Raw genomic sequence first — 19,138 nt, 5'->3', positions numbered from 1 at the left:
CGAGGTTGAAAAGCCTTTGAGTATAATAGAACAGTTGCTGTCTAAAAGCAAGGCTTTTAAGTAAGAGCAGTAATTGCTGGTGGCTGGAGTAACTTCTCTGTGATGGGCAAATAGTGGAGGGCTTGTACAGGAGCTGGAAGAGCAAAGGAGAAACCTGGGACCAGCTCTGCCCGTGGGCACCACCGAGGTCTCTGCTCCAGGGCAGAGCTGGCAGCGGCCGCAGCATCTGCTGGGTGGAGAAATGCCCCATCCTGGAGCTGGCACCCTGCGAATGGCGAGAGGATGGACACGCAGTGGGGTTGGGGTCCCTGTCCCTCTCACCGGCAGGGGAGTGGTAAGTGAACCGGCCTCGGTGAGCACATCTGTGCTTCTGGCAAGCTGCTGTGGCTGGTCTGGCTTTCACCCGGCTTTCACCCACTCTCACATCAGCGAAGTGTGGTTGCAGTGGGAATCTGGCTGTTGCCCAGCATCATGAACCTGCACCTCCTCCCAACCAGATCCTCAAAATTGGTGTGAGCGTTCCCAGCTTCCTCCTCTCCCCCAGCATGGCTGTGGTGCCGGCTCTTGTTGGCTCAGAGATGCAGCAGCATCCCTTGCACGTCCCTGTGTGCTCTCCACTCCTGCTGGCTGGGTGTTTGTCTGGGGCGGGTATTTGCCCGGTGGCATTTGGCGCAGAGACAATGCTGAGCTCCCCCAGCTCAGCAGCGTTCAGGCCACGAGCAGCAGCGCTGGGCTGCGTAGGCTGCCCCAGAGCTGCAGAAGGGAAGGAGGGAATGCAGTTCCCCTTTCGGTGCCCGTGGCTGTGTCACTTTGGCTCAGAGGTGGCCCCTTCGGGCTCGGTGCAGCAGTGGCTGGTTGTGGGGTGCTTGGTGGTCCCTGGTAGCAGCAGCAGGGCACGCGCGGAGCCCTCATTTGGTGGCTACAGCCAGAAGTGCCTTCTGGGGCCTGAATACATTTGCATTGTAAGTCTATTGAAATCTGTTTGTGGTTTTGTTTGGGGATGAAGGGTTTTTTGGTGTTGTTTTTTTTTTTTTTTTTTTTTCTTCCCTGGAAGGACACTTCTGTGCAGCGGGCTCTTTGTTCGGGTGGTTCCTCCTTCCTTGCTGCCCAGCATGGCCAGTGATGCTGCCGTTTGGCATCCCAGCGAACGGCTCTGCTGTGTGTTCTCCAGGGCCAGCCCTGCAGCCATGAACAGAGGCAGACACTTTCCCCATGCTGACAGGGGAACAATATTCCCTTGGGTTAGAGAGGGGAGCCTGGTTTAGCCAAGGCAGCTCACTAAAGTGTGCACCCATCCTGGGAAAATGGCACCTCTGCCCCTGGTTCGTGGCATTGCTGGGTGTTCTCTCCCGCGGAGGTCGGCCAGAGCAGCCGCCACGAGCGCGACCAGGTCTGAGCAGCCAGAGGCAACACACGGATCTGGCTGCATCCCCACGAGACATCTTCAAATAGACTTGGCTTTCCCAACGCTAGTTACTTTATCAGTGTTTGCTAAGCAGGATAATTTGCATATGTAGAGCAGTAGCAGCAACACTTCTTGGCTGTAGCTGGGAAGCAGAGCCTGGCTAGCCCACGCAGAATCCCGAAGGACCTTCTGCAGATCTGCCCTGAGATAAGTCCCAGCTGCAAAGTTCAGGGATTGTTTGAAGATTTGGCAGATAGGCAGACGTTTATGCTCAGGCCAGGGCTTTCTGCCATGGGCGGTTTTTGTTCCGACGCTATGAACCAACACCTCTTCCTTCTCCTTTGCAAGTCCTGCAGCAGGAAGCAAACCTGGCCGAGCCGCCTTGGCAGAGCTGGCACTGGGACTGCGGCGCTGGCGGATACGGCTGCGATCTCATCCCTCTCAGAAGAGAGATGCACTGCGATAGCTAGGCCAGGCCTTAATCTGATATTAGAGGCTTTTTCCTGTGAGCAGCCGCCACCTTTCTTTCCTTCCCTGGTGTTGCTGAGGTGTTGCTGCTGTGGCTGGCTCTCTGCCCTGCTCCCCACACTTGCTGGGGGGACATGCCCGGCTCTGGTGCTCTACTTGGCTCCCCGAGGGCAGGAGGTTCTGAGCAGCTGCCCTGTGCTCCGGGCACCTCTCAGCCATGCCCTGGGGCTGCCAGCAGAGCTTGGGGTCGATGCAGCGCAGACCTGGGGGTTTTTGTCCTGCAGGAGAGCAATGCTAGGGGAAAAGTTTAACACTGAGTTGGACTTAGGAGCAGCATGTTCAGGACATCCAGCAGGAAGGATCTGCTGTGTTTCTTGGTTGGGAGGGTAGAAACATTTTCATTTGTTCCTCTTTTCCTCCTCTGCAACCTCTGGCAAGGGAACAGCTGCTGCTGTGCACCAGGGAGGGACAGCCCAGACCTCCCAGAGAGCCCAGCAGAGCGGGCACGGGAGGAGCTCGCGTAGCCAGGCTCTTGGCCGCATCTCCCGCTGCAGCCCTGGGCTCTGCAGCCCTGGCTGTGTCCCTGCCACAGCTCCAGGACATCTGGGCTTCACCTCTCCAACCAAAGGACTCTGACTGCTCTCTCAGTCCTTGTCTAATGCTGCCACTTGTGTGGTGCCCCCAAACCACCCTCTCCCCCAGGAAAACATCTCCTTTGCCCCATGCTGGCGTTGGAGGTGCAAGTGGCTCCAGAGCTGCTCTCTGGCTGCTGCAAGCCCAGGGTGCTCACCAGTAGCCCCAGTCCCAGGTGGTCACCAGCAGCCCCAGCCCAGCCCTGGGCAAGCGCTGAGGCTCGTGTGGCTGTGGCTGGAGAAGCCTCTTGCACAAGAGTCCAGAAATAGCGATGCGTGGGCTGGCGAGCAGGGGCTGGGCAGATGCCAGGCAGACAGACAGACACCAGGCAGGCTGCGTGGGGCCGCCAGTGGCAGGGAGGAACTGCAGGAGTTGGCTTTCGACTCTCGCCACAGGGATGCTCCCAGCTGGAGCTGTGCTGGGGGCGGTTGAGGAGGTGGAGAACGTGGTTGGCGGCATCTTCTCACCCAGGGCTGCTCTGCGTCACTGCGGGTGAACCTACTTTAGCAGGTGGGTTGGACTAGATGATCTCCAGACGTCCCTTCCAAGCCCAGCCATTCTGTGATGCTGCAGGGTGGCGGCTGCCTGGGTGTGGGTGGGCAAGTGCTCCCCCCAGCCCTGGGGAAAGGAGGGAGGTTCAGTTGCTTTGCAGGTTTTGGAGTTTTGTTGTTGTTTGTCCAAAGGTGAAAAAAGCATGAGAACGAAAGTAAAAACAGAGTCCAGTAGTTTGGTGGGGCTGTTTTGTCCAGGCTGTGCAAGGAAATTTGCCCAGATCGGTGTGTGCAACCAGATATGGCCTGTCAGGTGCAGCACATGGGTGGCTCTGGTTTGGGCATCTGGGTGCTTGGGGAGGCTTTGTAGGACCCCTGCCCAGCCGGGCTCCAGGGCACTTGGCTGCCTGGTTCTCTTGGGCCTTGGCACTGCCCGTGCCTGCTGAGTGGTGTCATGCTGGAGGTGTCCAGCTGCAGGAGGGCTCATGAGGGTCTGGTGGCCCGTGGGTGGCTCCTCCAAGTGCTCAGCTCATGCCCTGCCTTGGATAAAGAGGAAGATATGCAAAGCGGGGTTTGCATGGTGGTGTGGAGAGGCTGGTGCCATGGGCAGGAGCAACCAGGGAGTGTGTCCTGCTGGGGGAAACGTGAAAAAACCCCTGTGTGCACACAGAGAGCTGCGTATGGAAAACTGGCCACCCTGGGGGGCTGCTTGCTGCACCCATGGCTCTGTAGGCACCGTGCCAGAGGGGGAGCGGCTGCACCTTGTGCTGCTGCTGCTGCTACAGCTGCTGGTGCTGCTGCGGTGCTCCCCGAGGTGCGAGCGGAGCGCGGTTTCCTGCTGTGAACAGGGCTGATGTGCTCAGCCCAACCGCTGTCGCCTTCCTGGCAGCTCGCTGTGCCGGTCGGCAGGGCCTGATGCTGCAGGGGCACGAGGTTTGGCCATGGAGGATGAGGGGGACACTCCATTGGGACCTGTAAAGGATGGAGTGGAGTCAGGCCGTGGTACCGAGCTGGAGTCTGGGCAGCAGCGAATGGGAGAGTTGGTGGGTGACAGAGACCGGCGAACACTGTCGCACCGCGAACACGCTTGGGCAGGGCTGGCACTGCCCGTGCTGATGGTGTGGGGACAAGGGGAGTGTCAGCACTGGGCAGTGCTGGGGTGATGATGCCCAGCAGCATCCTGTGGAGTGGCTGGGGGGGTGCGCTTGGCTCCTGAAAATAGCCAGGAATGGGGCAGGCAACCATGTGAAATGGCAGCTGGGGTGTTGCACCCTGTGCTGCTGACTCAGAGTCTGATGACTCAGAACCTGTGCGGGCGACGGGTCCTCACCGCACCGGGGCTGGATACAGCCCCCCCAGGGAGGCACGGCTGTGCCAGCGGCAGCCATGGCTCCTCACCCTGGATGCCCAGTGTCTGCGGCTCCATGTGCCCCAGCCATGCCGAACCACAGCCTTGGCATTGCTGTGCTCTCCCAAAATGTACCAGCTGTGTCTGAGCCCAGTGTGGACGTCCCTGGGAGTGGGGTTCAGGTGGTGGCTGCACCTCAGCAGGCTCCCCTCAGGTTTCCCAGCCAGGGCGGTTGCCAGTGCCACCCGCATCCTGGCACTTCATGCTCCAGTGGCTCTACCTTTCCCTTGTGCCCAGTGGAACGTTATCCCTCCTGCCCGGTTCCCATCTGGCCCCGGTGCCTGGTTCAGGCTGAGCCCGTGGGGATGCATCCAAGGGTACGGGCAGGGGATGCTGCCCACACCACAGGGACGGGGCAGCGGTGCCGGCACAGGCTGAACGAGGGCAGCCTCTGCACTTGAACGCTTGGCTGGTGCCCTGACATATTGAGGTTGATGACTCTGGCACTTAATATTTCCTTTGGCTACATGCAGCTGGGGAGGGTGGTTTAACCCCTGCCTGCTCACGCCCTGCTCTGCCAGCCCCAGTTGTTTGGGGCAAGGCAGCTCCTGGGGGTCCTGGTTCCTCCCATGGGAGCAGGGCCAGGAGGAGCCTGTGCCTTCAGCCGTAGTGGTTTGAGGAGCTGGTGAGGTTTTGCTGGGGAGGGGACACAGCATCCCTGGGTCATAGGAAGGGGACAAGACCATGGTGGAAAGGGTGATGGAGCCGGGCTCCTCCTTTCCCCCAACTCTCCTTGAGGTGTTTTGGGGGCGCAGCCAAATTTCCCTGTGCCACCACTGTCCCCTCCTCCTCCTCCCTGGTCCCCAGACCCCTGCAGAGGGTCCGTGTGGCTGCGTGTGTGGGGATGCTGAGCTCGGCTCCCCCCGGCGAGGCAGGGGCGGGAGGCGGGACGCTGCCATTGCCAGGCAGCACCTCCTTCCCTGGGCACCCCTGGCAGAAAAGCCGCTGTGTGCCCAGGCAGGCGGCCGTGCCCCGCTCTCCCATCCAGCCCCCGTCTGGGCCTGCGTCCCCCGCCTCCCGCCCTCACCCGCTGCCTTTGTTGTGAGATGCGAGCGGGCTGGCGGGGCTGAGAGCTGGCGTAGCCCTCCCGAGCATGGAGCCGCTGAGCCACCGCGGCCTGCCGCGGCTCTCCTGGATCGACACCCTCTACAGCAGTACGTGCCCTGGGCTGGGGGGCCGGGGGGGGCCGGGGTGGGGGGTCCCTTCCTTACCTGTTGTGTAACGCTGCGTCGCGCTGGGGAGGGATGCTGTGCCCGGGATCCAGTGCCGGGGGGCTCCTGGGCTGAGCCCAGCCCAGGCAGGGGGCAGGCGATGCTGGCAGGAGGTTGCGCTCCCCTCTCTGAGCATCCTGCACACCCCAGTGACAGGGCAGCACTGGCTGGAGTCGATCCGGCACCCCCCAGGCTCTGGGGACCTGCTGCCCACTCCGGAGGGGCTGCATGAGTGGGATGGGTGACTTGTGACCCCAGTGCTGTGGGGCTCAGTGGGGCTGGAGCAGCCTGACAGATGGTTCTGCCCATGGGGCTCCTTGGGGACGTGGGCGCTTTCTGCCCCAGGTCTCATCCCTGTGTCTCTGTGGCCATGGGAAGGCTCCTCACCCCGAGCCGTGATTTTTGCAGCAAGCTCCGAGGCACTGCGCCGAGGATGCTGTGGCAACGCAGCGCTGGTTCCTGGGGCTGGCAGCCGGTGGGGATGGGGGCGTCCTGCAGCAGCACAGGGGGTGCGAACCCCTCCTGTCCCATGGATGGGCAGCAGGGAGGAACAAGCCCTGGAGCTGTGCTGGTCCCAGTCTCAGCAGCAGCCAAGGGAGCCAGGGACACAGCTAGGGGGATGGGGGGGCTCGGTCGCGGTGTCTCTGTTGTTCATCTTGGGGGAGTGCTGAGCTGCATGGGCACCCCGGCAGTGGATTTTGGGATGCGGTGTTGAGCTCAGAGCCTGGCATTTGTGGGGCAGCAAGATTTGGCATGAGCGTGTGGGAAGGTGGGATGCTCCAGAGAAGGGGACACGGTGCCCCCTGCACAGATCTGGCATCGGCTGTGCCCTGGAGGGAGAGGGGATTGTGGGGGACACATTGTAGATGGCTGAGCCTCCCAAAGTTTTCTAGCCCAAAGCATCCAACACCTGCAGGCAGAGGCCGCATCCGGCGGCAGCAATCCTGGGGTCTGGCATGGCTTGTGCAGTGGGCTGGGCTGGAGCCCCGAGGCCACATCCAGCCCCAGCCTCTGCACCCCCCTTCCCAGCCTTGGCATCTCTGCAAAACAATGGCTCTGCCATCCCGAAGCCTGTTCCAGCCACCCTCACTGTGGAGGGGAGAGGCACAGGGGGTGCTGCTTGACATATTCATGTTTTGGGGGATGCGAGGAAGAGTCCAGCCTTCGTCATGCTGGAGAAAAGTGGCGGTGGCGGCGTGGAGGAGATGCTGTTTGTGTTGAGCCACTCTTTGGAGGAGGCCCGCGGAGGCAGGTCTGAGGCCAGCTCACGCATCCGTGTTGTCATGGTGAATTTTCACCCATGCACAGGGAAACCGAGGTGTTTCCTCCAAACCTTGCAGGCTCTGTGCAGATGCTGGGCTTCTTCCATTGGTGGGATGGGACAGGCAAGCATTGGGGTGTACTGACATGCTACCGGGTGTGTGGCAGCAGCACACACCCAGCTGGAAAGTGAAGAAAATGCCACCCTGAGCTGCTGTGACTGTGTGGTCACCCGCCCAAGCTGGGCAGGAGCCAGCCACTGCCCGTAGCCGTGTTCCCTCTTGGGAACCATCATGCTGGGATTAGCCTAGGTCAGATCTGGGAAGATGTGACATAGCAGAAATGTTATTTTTCTGGGGAAAATAATCCCCCATGGGGATGCGTTCCTGGCTCTGTCACCCTCCGGGGACCATGTGCCAGCTCCCAGGACCCCTGCCCTCGTGGGGGTCAGCATCCCATGGGTGCCCCTCCTTGGTGTGTTGTGGAGCCAGATCCAGCTCAGGGCTACAGGGCTGCATGTGGGAGCTGGGGTTACAAGGCTGCTTCAGGCCAGGGTGTCCTTGTCCCCAGAGTGGCTCCCCTGGGCCAGGATGCTCCCCTCCCCTCAGTCCCAGTGCCTGGGATGGAACAGGAGGATTTCCACTGCTGCTAAAAAACGAGAGCAAAAATAGCTCTGGGTTTTGGCACGGTCACAGGAATAGGCTGCAGGGGCAATGCAGCTGTGGGGGAAGGAGGGAGGTGCTTGGTTTGGGCCGACTTGGGTGTCGGGAGCACCCCACAGGCAGGGAGGCGCAGGGGCCAGCCCCTCCATGTCCCCTCACCCAGCAATGTCCCCCTCGCCCGTTCTGGCTGCTTGGTGGTGCTTAGTTCCCTCACTGCTGGGGATGCTGGGGGGGTCGTTCTGCCTGGCATCCCCAGCTGAGAGCCCTGTAAATACCGCACATCTATGAGTGGCACAGCTGGAGCCATGGGGGCACATCTATGAGTGGCACAGCTGGAGCCATGGGGACGCATCTCTGTCGCCCCTCCTGTGGGCAAGGTAGAGTCCCTCTCTCTTTGTGCCTGTTGGGGCACTGCCTGGAGGTCTCATCCCCAGCTTGGGTCTGGGACTGGGATGTAGGTCTGCTCCAACTGGGAGCAATGGATGTATGAGGGGCAGGTTGTTCCTGCATCCCCACAGGCCAGTCCCTTCCCCTTCCGTGCTATCGATGCTGCTTCTTCCCTGCACTGCTGCGGGTGTCACCTCCCAGGGTCCCCAGCCACCTCATTAAAGCTGTGTTCCTCGTTACCTTGCCACCGAGCTGCCGCAGCCCAGCTTCTCAGGTCTCTCGCAGTCCCAGTGCCGCTCTGGGTGACAACATTGAGTGCCCATGGTTAAGCCTGGACCTGCAAACTTTGGCCTTGGTGCAGGGGAAGCCTGATGGCCTCCGAGTTGGTGTGCCTGGTGGAGACAGCCAGCTTTGTCCCCTCTCTGCTGCCTTGGCTTCCCCTTAGACCTGCCTGGCTGATGGGGAAGGAAGGGTGCTTGGGTGAGGAGTTTGGGTTTTTCCAGGCCATTCCCAGCCTGGAGATGGTGCCTGGCTGGGTGGGCTCAGGGGAGCTGTGTGGCACGGGTGTCCCAGTGGCCATCATGGGGGGACACCAGTGCTAATGCTGCCTTGCTCCTGGCCCACGCTGGAGACATCCCAGCTGGGACCTCTCAAACGCAGGAGGGAAAAGGGACATCCCACTGCGAGGAGGTAGGACAGGTTAGAGCCAGGGCTCCCCTTTCCCTGGAAGCCGAGGACCAGGGAGAGCTCTGGGCTCCCCCGTCTCTGCCCATCCAGCTCTTTCATTCCCAGTCAGCTCCTGGGTTGAATGGGGGCTGCGGTGGCCTGGTGAGGGTGGGACCCCAGCCTCTGAGGGATGGTTATTAGCTGTTAATTGCTAATGAAGCAAAGTCTGAGAGGGGCTGTGGTGTCCTGGCAGAGTCAGAATGCATCTGGCCTGTGTCAGGGCTCTCCCCAGATGCACGATGGGACCCCCCCATATCTCCCACCAGCACAAACAGCGCTCTCAGCCTGGCAGGCTTTGCAGTGCTCTTTGATTTAAAGATTTATCCACTCTTAGTATGAAGCCAAATGCAATATTAATGTGTTGAGTGGTGTTGGCGGGAGTCAGGGGAGTCCTTAGCTGGGGTGGCAGGGCCGTGGGGGGACGAAGTGGCAGCAGCGCAGGGTTTGGTCTGGGATGGCTGCTCCATCCCCACGTGCCCGGTTTTGGCTGGGGTATCTGACAGTGTCTTGGTGCCTCCTGGGTGAGGGGTGCCAGCTGCACCCTGTGGCCACCCCTGCTGCAGCCGGGCTCCCTTCCCCCTCCCCTTTGTCAGCATCTTGGGGCTGCTGCAGCCGCCTCTTCCCGCCGCCACCGAGCCGCTGCCGTTTCCATGGTAACAGGTTAGGATGTACCCTGGTCCCCCGCTGCGCCCCAGGGACCCGTTGCAGACCCCGGGGCCTGCCCACTTCCACTCGGGGCTCCAGCTCCCCAAAATCACTTCCTTTGGGCCATGGCCGATGAGGGGGACGATGTGGGGCATCCAAAAATGGGTGCTGGTGTGGTGTAGCTGTGGCCTCATCCTGCGCTGGGGGGAAAAGTGGACCCCTTCTGCCTGCTCAGTGTGGCCCAAGCTGCCCACCTGCCGTGGAGCTGCTGCCATCCCCCTTCTTCCATGGAGGTGGCACTGTCCTCCAGGCTGCGGACCCAGGCGTCCTGGCACCCTTTCCCACGCTCCAAGGAGGACGGATATAGGAAAGTGGGGAGGACGGTGGCTGTGGCTGCCAGTCTGGCTCCATCTCTCCCCGGGGATGGCAAGGGGAGCGTGGCTGCCGGGCAGGCACGGCAGAGCCGCTCGCGTGCGGCCAGGGCGTCTGGCAGAGCAGCTGTCCCTGCGCAGATGAGGCCCATGGCCTCTCGGTGCTGTTAATTATGCAAATATAGGGAAGTGTGTCGAGCAGAGACTGCCCCGCGGGCCGAGGATGCTCTGCGTGATGCCCTGCCTGCTCGCCAGGGCAGGCAGAAAGCAGGTAGCTGAGGCCAGCGGGGCCGGTGCGAGCCTCCGTGTCCTTGCGTAGTCCCAGATATCGGACACAGGGTCAGTCACCCGCAGGTAACCGTGGGCTGGGGCAGTTGTGGTGTGCCATGCGGTGACCCTCGGCTGTGCCACTGCCTGGATGCTCACCACCACCCTCTCTTCCCCTGACAGACTTCAACTATGGTGTGGATGAGTACGATGCCGAGGGCAATGAGGAGCCCAAGGCGCTGCCGGAGGGCTCGGAAACCATGCCCTACATCGACGAGTCACCCACCATGTCCCCCCAGCTCAGCGCCCGTGGCCAGGAGAGCGGGGATGGCGTCTCGCCCACACCCACCGATGGCCTCGGCACAGGGGTAGGTGCTTGGGATGTGGAGATCTGCACCGGGTGCGGTCGAAGCCGGGGCTGCAGGTGCCCAGCTCGGTGTGTCAGCAGTGCTCTGGTGCTGCTGTGACCTGGGGGGCTTGTCCTCTGGCACCCTGCTGGCCGTGGCTCTCCGGGTTCCGAGGAGCCGCACCCTGTCGTGCTGCTGTTGGTGAGGGTGCCATGTCTGTGGGACACGTTGTGTCCCTGCCCCGTTGTGCCAGGCCGGTGGCAGAGCCAGGGCTGCATGGGCTGGTCAAGGAGCGGGGTCCAGGTGCTGGAGCCCAGCCGGGCTTGCTGGGAAGCGGGGGTTCCCGGGGTCCCCTGCTCCCGGGAGCCCTTGGGGACAGGGCGCAGCCGCTTCACCGGGCTGCCGGCTCCATCTAGCGGCACTTGGCGATGAGCTGCCAGCTGGAGGGGACACCTTGTCCCCCGCCTCTTCTGGGAAACTTAGATTTAACCACTTCTTTCCCTCCGCTCTTCCGAGGGCATCGTCGGGAAACCCTTGGGGTTTATCCAGGATGTGTTACGGGAGAGATGCTTGGAGAGTTGCGGGATGGGAAACCAAAGGGAAAAAATATTTTTTTCCAGAATAAAAGTTTTCCTAAAGCCCGGGGTCGGTGCAACACCTATCCCCGGGGGCGTTTGAGCTGCCATCCCTGTTGCTGAGGACATCGGGGCTGCCATCCCCGGCGTGCGCCCTGGACCAGCGGGCTCTTGGCAGCACAGTGGGTGCCTCTGACCCCCAGCACAGGACTCGGGGCTGCTCTGGGGAGTATCCGCCTGGCCCCAGGGGAGCTCCCCCAGCACCTGCTGCTGCCCGGCCTGGGGGAGCTGCTGGGATCCCACTGGGGGCTGGGGTTTGGCCGGGGGAGGCCGGGCTGGGAAACGTGAAGGTTTTTGTCGTGGCAAGAGTTAAGTCCTTAACCCGGATGCTGAGGCAGAGGAGGCGAGAGGTGTGGCTTCCTCCCCAGGGCTGCGCAGCATCCTCCTCCTGGCACCCAGCACAGCAGCGATCCCTGGGGAGGGAGGAGGACTGCCGGCCCTCTGCCACCCTCCTGCACCAAGGACCCTGTCCCCGAGCTGGGTCCAAGCCACCTGTGCTCCGGGCCTCTTGTCCCCAAGCGTGACATTGGGCACAGCCCTGCGAGCCCCAGCCCTGACGTCCCAGTGCCGGGGTTTGGCAGTGGGGTTTGGCGATGGATGTGCTGTGAGCGATGGGCGCTGTCCCTGGGGGCTGGCAGGGACAGCAGAGGGTGGCCCTGGGGAAGTGGGGTTTTGGGGAGACTGTGGGGGATGCTGGCAAAGCAGTGCCCTTGGGGCTGGCAAAGTGTGCTGGGGCTGGAGGCGGGCGGTGAAGCTGGTTCGGTTGGCACTAACAGGATTGGGAAGTGTTAGAGCTCAGCGTCAGCTCTGTCTCCATCTCTTTATCTGCAGCCACTTGTGCCAAGGCTTAGCGGAGCATCATCGTTTACCCTTGTGATGAGCAATGGGCTTGTGTGTGGGTCCTGCTGTGGCTGGTGCCACGGGGTGCTGGGCTCACCCCATCGCTCTTCTCTGGTCAGGCAGGACCATTGTCACTGCCTTTTGGAGGTGTCACCTCCCAGCCTGGGAGCTGGAGGAGGTTTCTGGTGGGTCATCTCTTCTTGCCACTGGGTGCAGACTCAGCCCATCTGTCCCTCTCCTGCCTGGGAAGCATGAACACCATGGTCGTGGTGTGGGGGGGTGGCTCAGCCCCTGCTCGGATGCTGCTGGGTTTGGCACTGCAGGTGGCATTCCCTGCTCTGATGACCTGACTGTGGTGGGCATGGTCCTGCTGCCCTGGCACAGGCTTCTCTTAGCAAAGCTCGAGCTGTGGCATAGACACAGGGCTGGACATGGGCTCTGGAAAGTCCCTGTGTCTGTGTCCCTGCCCACTTCTTGCAGCAGGATTTTGTTCCAGGCTTGGACAGGCATGGGGGGGAGAGCTGGCTCCTGCGGGCAGAGCGTGTGCAGCCTCTGGTTCCCCTTTTGCCACCGAGGAGCAGGGGGAAACTGCTGAAACAGCTCTTGCGTTAGTGTCCCCTCCTCCAGCCCGTTCTTGCCCCATTCACCAAGCCCTACGATGTCCACTTGCAGGCATCATGCCACTGCTCGTGTCTCTGCTCCCCGCTCCCCGGGGTTGTGTTTGGACCGGGGCAGTGTTGAGGTGCCAGCGCTGATCCCTGCGGGATGCAGGCAGATGCTGCGGGAAGGCGTGTGTCTCAGCTGCATTACCCTGCCCTGAGTCCCCTCTGGGGCAGAGAGAGGTCCAGAACCCTTCTCGGGGTGCAGAGCCAGGTCCCCTTATGGGACCTGGTGATGCTGCTGCCCTCCGAGGTCACTTCTTGCTGGTGGCAGCCCCTGTGGTCCAGCTCTCTGCCTGCTCGTGGGACACGGGAGGACCAGGGGGCCACAGCAGGCGGGATGGTTGCTCCCCTGTTACTGGCTGCTCTGCTGGGGGAGAGCACAGGGGTCTGATGGGGCCAGGGGACCCCTCCCCATGGGTCTCGCTGGGCATCTCTGCCCACGTTGGGGAAGCCTGCTCGGGGAAGGCGGCTGCTGCCGCCCCAGCCTCGACCACAGGCCGCCGGCGGAGCAGCCCCACCTCCATCGCCAAGAGATGCATTTCCTGTAGCGAGCGCGCAGGGCGGAGCGGCGGGGCTGGCTGGGGCGCAGGGCGGCGGGCAGCGGCCCTCCACCACCGGCGGCCCCCCTGGAGTGAGCGGAGGCCAGGGGAGAGCCAGGCTGTCCCTCTTGTCCCACCGCTGGTGACCCCAGAGTTGTCACCGCCGCCGCTCGGAGGCGGTTGTGCCGCCGCCCCGGGAGCGCCTGGCTCTGCGGGCGGGACGCCGGGGCCGAGGGCCGGAGCTGGGACAGGCGGGAGCACCGGGGATCCCATAATGGCTCCTTTCATCCCACAGTGGTGGCCGGTGGCCAGGGCCGAGTCAGGCCAGGCCAGCTTGGCCGTGTGAGCCCCTCGCCTGGAGCCTTGTGGGGTCCCTTCTGCCCCCCACTGCCCAGCTGGCCATGGAGGAGGAAGAGGAGGCCATAGGGTACCTGGATAAAGTGCTGGAGGATGAAGATGACTCAGAGCCAGGAACCCCCACCAGCCCCGGGTCTCCGTTCTCGGCCGGCGAGAAGGTGGGCGGCAGGGGCACCCCGCTCCCGCGGTGGGTGGTGGGTGGGGGGGACGAGGGGCATCTTGCTGGTGCTGATGACACTTGGGTCTTGGAGCAGCTCCTGGGTTGGTGCGGTGGATGCTGATGGGGGGCAGAGCCGAGGAGGCAGCAGGAGCATCACTGCAGCCCTGCTGGCCCCCCGGGACTGCCTGTGGCTGGGGGCACGGAACAGGGCTGCTCCAGCCATCGGGTGCAGAGGGCTCAGTGCGTGCTTGTGGTGAACACCCAGCTTTCCTCCCACGGGGAAGTGGGGGCCACGCTTGTTGCTGCAGGGGGGTTGTGTGGCTCAGTAGAGCCGGTGCCAGTTGCTCAGGAAGGGGTTGAACCACTATCTGCCACTGTCCCACTGTATGGCCACCAGCAACTGCAGTGCTGGGGGGCAGCCCTGGGGGACCCCTGTGCTGGCAGGCACAGCCCAGCACCCTTCTCTCACCCACCTTACTGGGGGTCCCTGGGTTCCCCCCCAGGCGCTGGCACGGGGCTGGAGGAGGGCTCTGGCCCCGCTCTCCCTGGGGTCTCCTGCACGGGGTGGTCACCAGACCCTTCTTTAGGGTTGCTCCTCTGGGTCCCGGTGGTCCAGCTGGCATCGTCCCTGTGGGTCGCTGTGGGCACAGACTGGCCCCTTATCTCCCCAGCTCCTGCGCAGGGCCCAGGCTGGGGGAAGCAGGAAGAGCCCGTGACTAATCGGTGGCAAAAAGCCCGCGAGCTCCCAGTGCACAAAACTGCTTCCCCACCCCGCGCACCCCCCTGCCATGCTGGTCACCGTGGCCTGGCCAGGTGCAGCCTGGTGGGGAGCCCCAGGGTGGGCACCTCGGTTGGCAGACACCAGGGTGGGATGGGGAGATACTGACCTGTAGCCATGCCCACCCCGTGGCCATGCACCCCTGGGTGTTTGCAACTGCCAGACACAACGTTTGGGGCTGGCGGGGCAGTCAGGGGTGAGGCAGGACCTCCAAACTGTCCTGAGGGGCTTATTGCCCAGAGCAATTGATGTCCTTATGGCTTTGCTTGGTCCTGGTCTGGGCGGCAAAGCCTAGCTCCTGACTGGGATTTTTTTTTATTAAGTGGGGAGGCCAAGGCACACCAGGTGTTCGAGGTGGTCCTGGGGCTGGGGTGCCCATGCTTGGGTGCTGGCAGAGCCTCACTGGTGGGTCCCAGAGCCCCCAAGCTCAGCCATGCATCACCCATCTCCCTGCCACGAGGGCCATGCCACCGGAGCTCCAGTGCTGCAGCAGACGTGGGCATGGGCTGAGCTGCCAGCAGCTTGGAGTGCCCCCACACAGCCCCAGACCTGCCCCAGTGCCACCGGGCAGGGACCGCTGGGGTGGCACTTCCCTGGGAAAACTTCGACTGGGGAAGAGGGTGGTGCTGGATCACATGGCAGCACCGTCCGCCGCCAGGCATGATTTCACCGGGTGCCTCTGGACTCTGCCCTGGGAGAGTCCTGCCGTGCCGCACGCCACCCTGGAGTGCCGCCAGCAGTGCCGGGCTGCTGGCCAGCCGGGAGCAGGGAGGGGAGCAAAGCCAGCGCAGCCCGTGGCTTCCCAGCTGGCTCCAGCCTGGCTGTGCCACGCAGCGGGCACATGCCTGGCCCTGACTGTGGAGCTTCTCTGATGCTGGCAGGGACACGTGCCCATGCGCGGATCCTGGGGATGGGCCGGTGGGATGAGGAGTCTCCTCCTGTGCCACTTGTTGGCTCAGCCTGGCTCCTTCCCGTGTTGCACAGGGCGAGCGAGATGCTGGCAAAGGTCTGGAGATGCGGAAGCTGGTGCTCTCTGGTTTCCTGGCCAGCGAGGAGATCTACATCAACCAGCTGGAGGCCCTCTTGTTGGTGAGCACAGTCCCCAGGCCAGGCACCCACCCAGGGATGTCCCCCAGCAGGGAGGGATGGAAGGGTGGTTGGGTGGGTGGATGAATGGGTGGTTGGGTGGGTGGATAGGTGGACGGTTGGATGCGGGAGCGAATGGGTGGATGGATGAGTGGAGTAATTTCTTCCTGGACACCCTCCTCTGGTCAGGTCTGGCCCGGGCACTACCGGGGTGGAAGTAAAGCAGCAGCAGCAATGCCAGACCCAGCCTTGCTCTGGCCCATCCATCCCCGTCTGGCCTTCCCCTGCTGCCACTGTCCCTGGTGGGGAGGTATTTATAGCTCCAGTTCCTCTTGCAGACCCGCTGGCCCTCATGGTGGAGACACTGTTGCACAATGCAGGGGTCACCACCACCACAGACGGGGAAGTCTGCGGGGACGTATGAGTTGGAAGTGGCCCCTTGGTCCAGCTGCTGGTCAGGACCCATCCTGGGCAGCTCAGATCCCCTTTGTCCCCAGTGTCCCCAGGCTCCACGGAGGAGGCAGCCATCAGCCACTGCTGCCTGTGGTGCGGTTGCAGGGCTGCCTGCGGGATGCAGCTCCAGGCTGCCACGAGCCCCGATGTGGGACCAGAGGAGTCTTGGGGTCACTTCCCCTCCCAGCCCTAATCTTCAATGTTCTCCCTTCTCCTTCGGCAGCCTATGAAGCCACTGAAGGCCACAGCCACTACGTCGCAGCCTGTCCTCACCCTCCAGCAGATTGAGACGATTTTCTACAAGATCCAGGACATCTATGAGATCCACAAAGAGTTCTATGACAGCCTGTGCCCGAAAGTGCAGCAGTGGGACAGCAACGTCACCATGGGCCACCTCTTCCAGAAGCTGGTACGCACCTTCCCTGGGGCTTGCTCTGCTTGGAAGAGGAGGAGGACCAGGGAGATGGAGCATCGTGCTGTGGGGCTCAGCCCCGTGGCATGGCTCATGCCCTGCCACGTGCTTACCAGTGGCTGTGGGACTCATTGCATCCCTCCCTGCAGCAGCCGCTGCTGCCTGCCCGAGCCCTCCTGACCTGGGATGCGAGTTAGTGCAGCCTCTGTGCCCTCTGCTGCAGGGGAGATGCCCATGGCTGGCGGGTCCTGGGTGCAACCATGGCAGGGTTTTGGCTGGAGTTGCGTGGTGCGGCTTTGCCACGGGGCTGGCAGGAGCCTGGGCACATGGGTGACCCTCAGGGGAGAGGTGGGATGTCACTGCTGTGGTGGCTTTTCAGGATCATGCTCCAGGTCCTGCTGCTGCTTTGGACTTGCTATGGTAGCACGGACTGTGCCCCTGGGTGCCGCGGCCGTGCGGAGAGGAGCAGAGGAGAGAGCAAGTCAAAGGGTGTTGAGACGTGGCTGTAGCTTCAGCCCTTCCTGTCTGGACACACCTTGGATCTCTGCTGGATTTTGGAGGTTGTGGGGTCATAGGGCTGGGCAGGAGCCCCACCATCCTGCCCCACTGTCCTCCCCCTGTCATCTTGGTGGCTGCCTGGCCCCTTGTACTGTGCGGGGGCTTAAGCATCCCGGTGGGTGCCTGGCTAACCCCTGCTCCCCGCAGGCCAGCCAGCTGGGGGTCTACAAGGCCTTTGTGGATAACTACAAAATCGCACTGGAAACCGCGGAGAAGTGCAGCCAGAGCAACTACCAATTCCAGAAGATCTCAGAGGTAAGCTGGGACAGGGCTGCCATGTCTGGGCTGTCCCAGCACAGGGCAGAGAACATCGTCCCCATGGCTGAGCCAACCATGTGTGCCCCGTGGAGATTCTCTCCCTGCCCTGGGGACTCTTGGGGACTGTCCCTGGGTGGGACATCGGCGGCTGTGCTGGAGGGTCATGGTCTCTGGGTGTTGTGGGCTTTCTCTGCCACCTCACGTAAGCTCAGGTCAGGCTCAGCCCTCACTGCCATCATTTCTGGGGTGCAGAGCAGCCTGCACCCACTCACCCCATCCAGTGAGTCTGGGTGCTGGGTACCTGTGGCTCATCTCTTGCTGGCTGCATCTCCAGGTTTGGCTCCCCTATAGAAACAGGGACCTCGGTGGCTGCAGCCCAGCTCCCTGCTCCCCCCAGCCCCTCCACAGTGCAGGCTGTTTAGCTTGGTGGGACCAGCAGCCTCCCAGGGCTGCTGTGGGGCTGGGGGTCCTGCTCCAGGGTGCCCCACAGATCCACTGCATCCTGGCTGCTGGGTACAGCCAGAGCTGCTCCCAGCCAGGCAGCAGCCTGTGCAGCCCACACCTCCACCCCAGCACCCATGTGTGGCCTCCAACCTGGCGGGGCTGCAGCTGGGGGGAGATATCAGGGTGCAGGAAGGGTGGGGGAGGACCCCATGACCTTGAGCAATGACCTTCCCCCCCCCCGCCCAGCCCCCCATGGGCTGCTCTGATGGGCCTTTCCCTCCCTAGGAGCTGAAGGTGAAGGGTCCCAAGGACTCGAAGGAGAGCCACACGTCCGTCACCATGGAGGGTATGGCGGGCGCAGGCGTGGGGTGGGGGACGCAGCCTTTTGTCTCTGTGCGGGACCGGCGCAGATGAATTATTGAACGGCTCCTGTGAGTGGAGCCCTTTGCATTCCTCTGTACGGAGCCAAGGAGGAGGGGGGAGACCGTAGCTCTCTAGGATGCTGGGGGCTTGCAGCAGCCCCCCACCCCCTGCCCACCCCCTCCTCCCCGCCCGCCGGCTGTGCCGGGAGCCGTGTTGAGGGGCCGATGCCGTGCCGCAGCCGGGCTGAGCTGCCGCGGGGCGGCAGAGATGGCTGCGCGGAGACGGGGCTGCCATGGAAATTCTCATCATCGTCCGTCTCTGCTGTAACTGCACCTATGGTGAGGTGGGGGGGTGTGGCTCTGAATTCGGGTGCCGGTCGGGAGCGATGCTGCGGGGGCACTGGCCCGGGGCTGGCTGTCCTTGCTGGGGATCGGAGGCTGCATCGTGCTCTGCAGCTTGAAGTTGGGAGCGTCTTTGTTCCAGGCTCTATTGAATCATCTTGGCTCCGGCACATGTGGCCACGCGTTCGCTTTCCCTGCTGGGCAGGGACTCGTGCTGGTGGCGGGACAACGATGGGCTGGGGTGGGCAGGGGGACCCCCTGCTCTGTCTGGGCTGTGCTGCAGGGATGGCGATGGGGAGGGGTCCCCGTTTGCTGGCCGGAGGCTGTGAGCGTGGTGAGGCTGGAACGTCCGTCTGTCGGCAGCACCGGGTGTCCCTGCCTGCTGCTGCCTGCCCCCGTGCTGCAGTGCGCGGGGCAGCAGTGTTGGGATGATGGTTCGGCCCCTGGGGTCTCTGTACATGGGGATTTTGCTGCTGCTGGGACAAGCTGGGTTCTCCTTGCACCCTGAGCTGGCTGGGGCAGGGGGATACGGGGTGTTTCATGGGGTGGCAGAGCCTGGCGAGTGCAGGCAGGGATGGGACCTTCCACTGAGCTGAAAGGGAAACTGAAAAAGCTGCCAGCTGCTGGGGGTAACGAGTGGCTCTTCCTCTCCACAGCCACCGCACAGCGAGCTGGTAGTGCCAGTGCCTGCACGGAGCCCAGGGGGGTTTGTCGCCCCCCGGGAGTCCTTCACTCCGAGGGGACGCACGGGCACAGTCCTGGTGGGGATGTCCTGGAGCTGGCGGCAGTCAGGGCAGAGCTGTTTGTGACGGCCCCTTCGGCTTTGCCAGCCATGATCTGTGACAGCAGAGCGGGGCAGGACGTGGTGGCTGGGTCTGTGTCCCCATCATGTCTTGTTTCAGGGCAGGAACAGACAGGTCTGGCATGGGGTCATGACTGGGGTGGACGGCCACTTAGAAAGTGCCACATGG

The 19,138-nt window shown here is 62.9% G+C and overlaps 1 protein-coding gene across 2 annotated transcripts in view; it reads left to right on the top strand.

Moving 5' to 3' along the window:
• The window catches only part of ABR (ABR activator of RhoGEF and GTPase), a 39,968-nt gene that overhangs the window by 4,285 nt on the left and 16,545 nt on the right, over positions 1 to 19,138 (top strand). The window contains exons 2-6 of one of the 2 annotated variants that reach the window (XM_065646816.1): positions 10,118 to 10,302; positions 15,237 to 15,341; positions 16,015 to 16,200; positions 16,909 to 17,016; positions 17,749 to 17,809. In XM_065646816.1, coding sequence (XP_065502888.1) covers positions 10,195 to 10,302; positions 15,237 to 15,341; positions 16,015 to 16,200; positions 16,909 to 17,016; positions 17,749 to 17,809 — 568 coding nt within the window. In that variant the 5' untranslated portion in view covers positions 10,118 to 10,194. Of the gene's footprint in view, positions 1 to 10,117; positions 10,303 to 12,997; positions 13,473 to 15,236; positions 15,342 to 16,014; positions 16,201 to 16,908; positions 17,017 to 17,748; positions 17,810 to 19,138 lie in introns of those variants that run through there. The other variant, XM_065646817.1, reaches the window with a different exon arrangement.

Source organism: Caloenas nicobarica, chromosome 17 (genome assembly GCF_036013445.1).
Source record: "Caloenas nicobarica isolate bCalNic1 chromosome 17, bCalNic1.hap1, whole genome shotgun sequence".
NCBI classification, from domain to species: domain Eukaryota; kingdom Metazoa; phylum Chordata; class Aves; order Columbiformes; family Columbidae; genus Caloenas; species Caloenas nicobarica.
The sequence above is the reverse complement of the archived record's forward strand: the minus strand, read 5'-3'. Positions and strand labels throughout refer to the sequence as shown.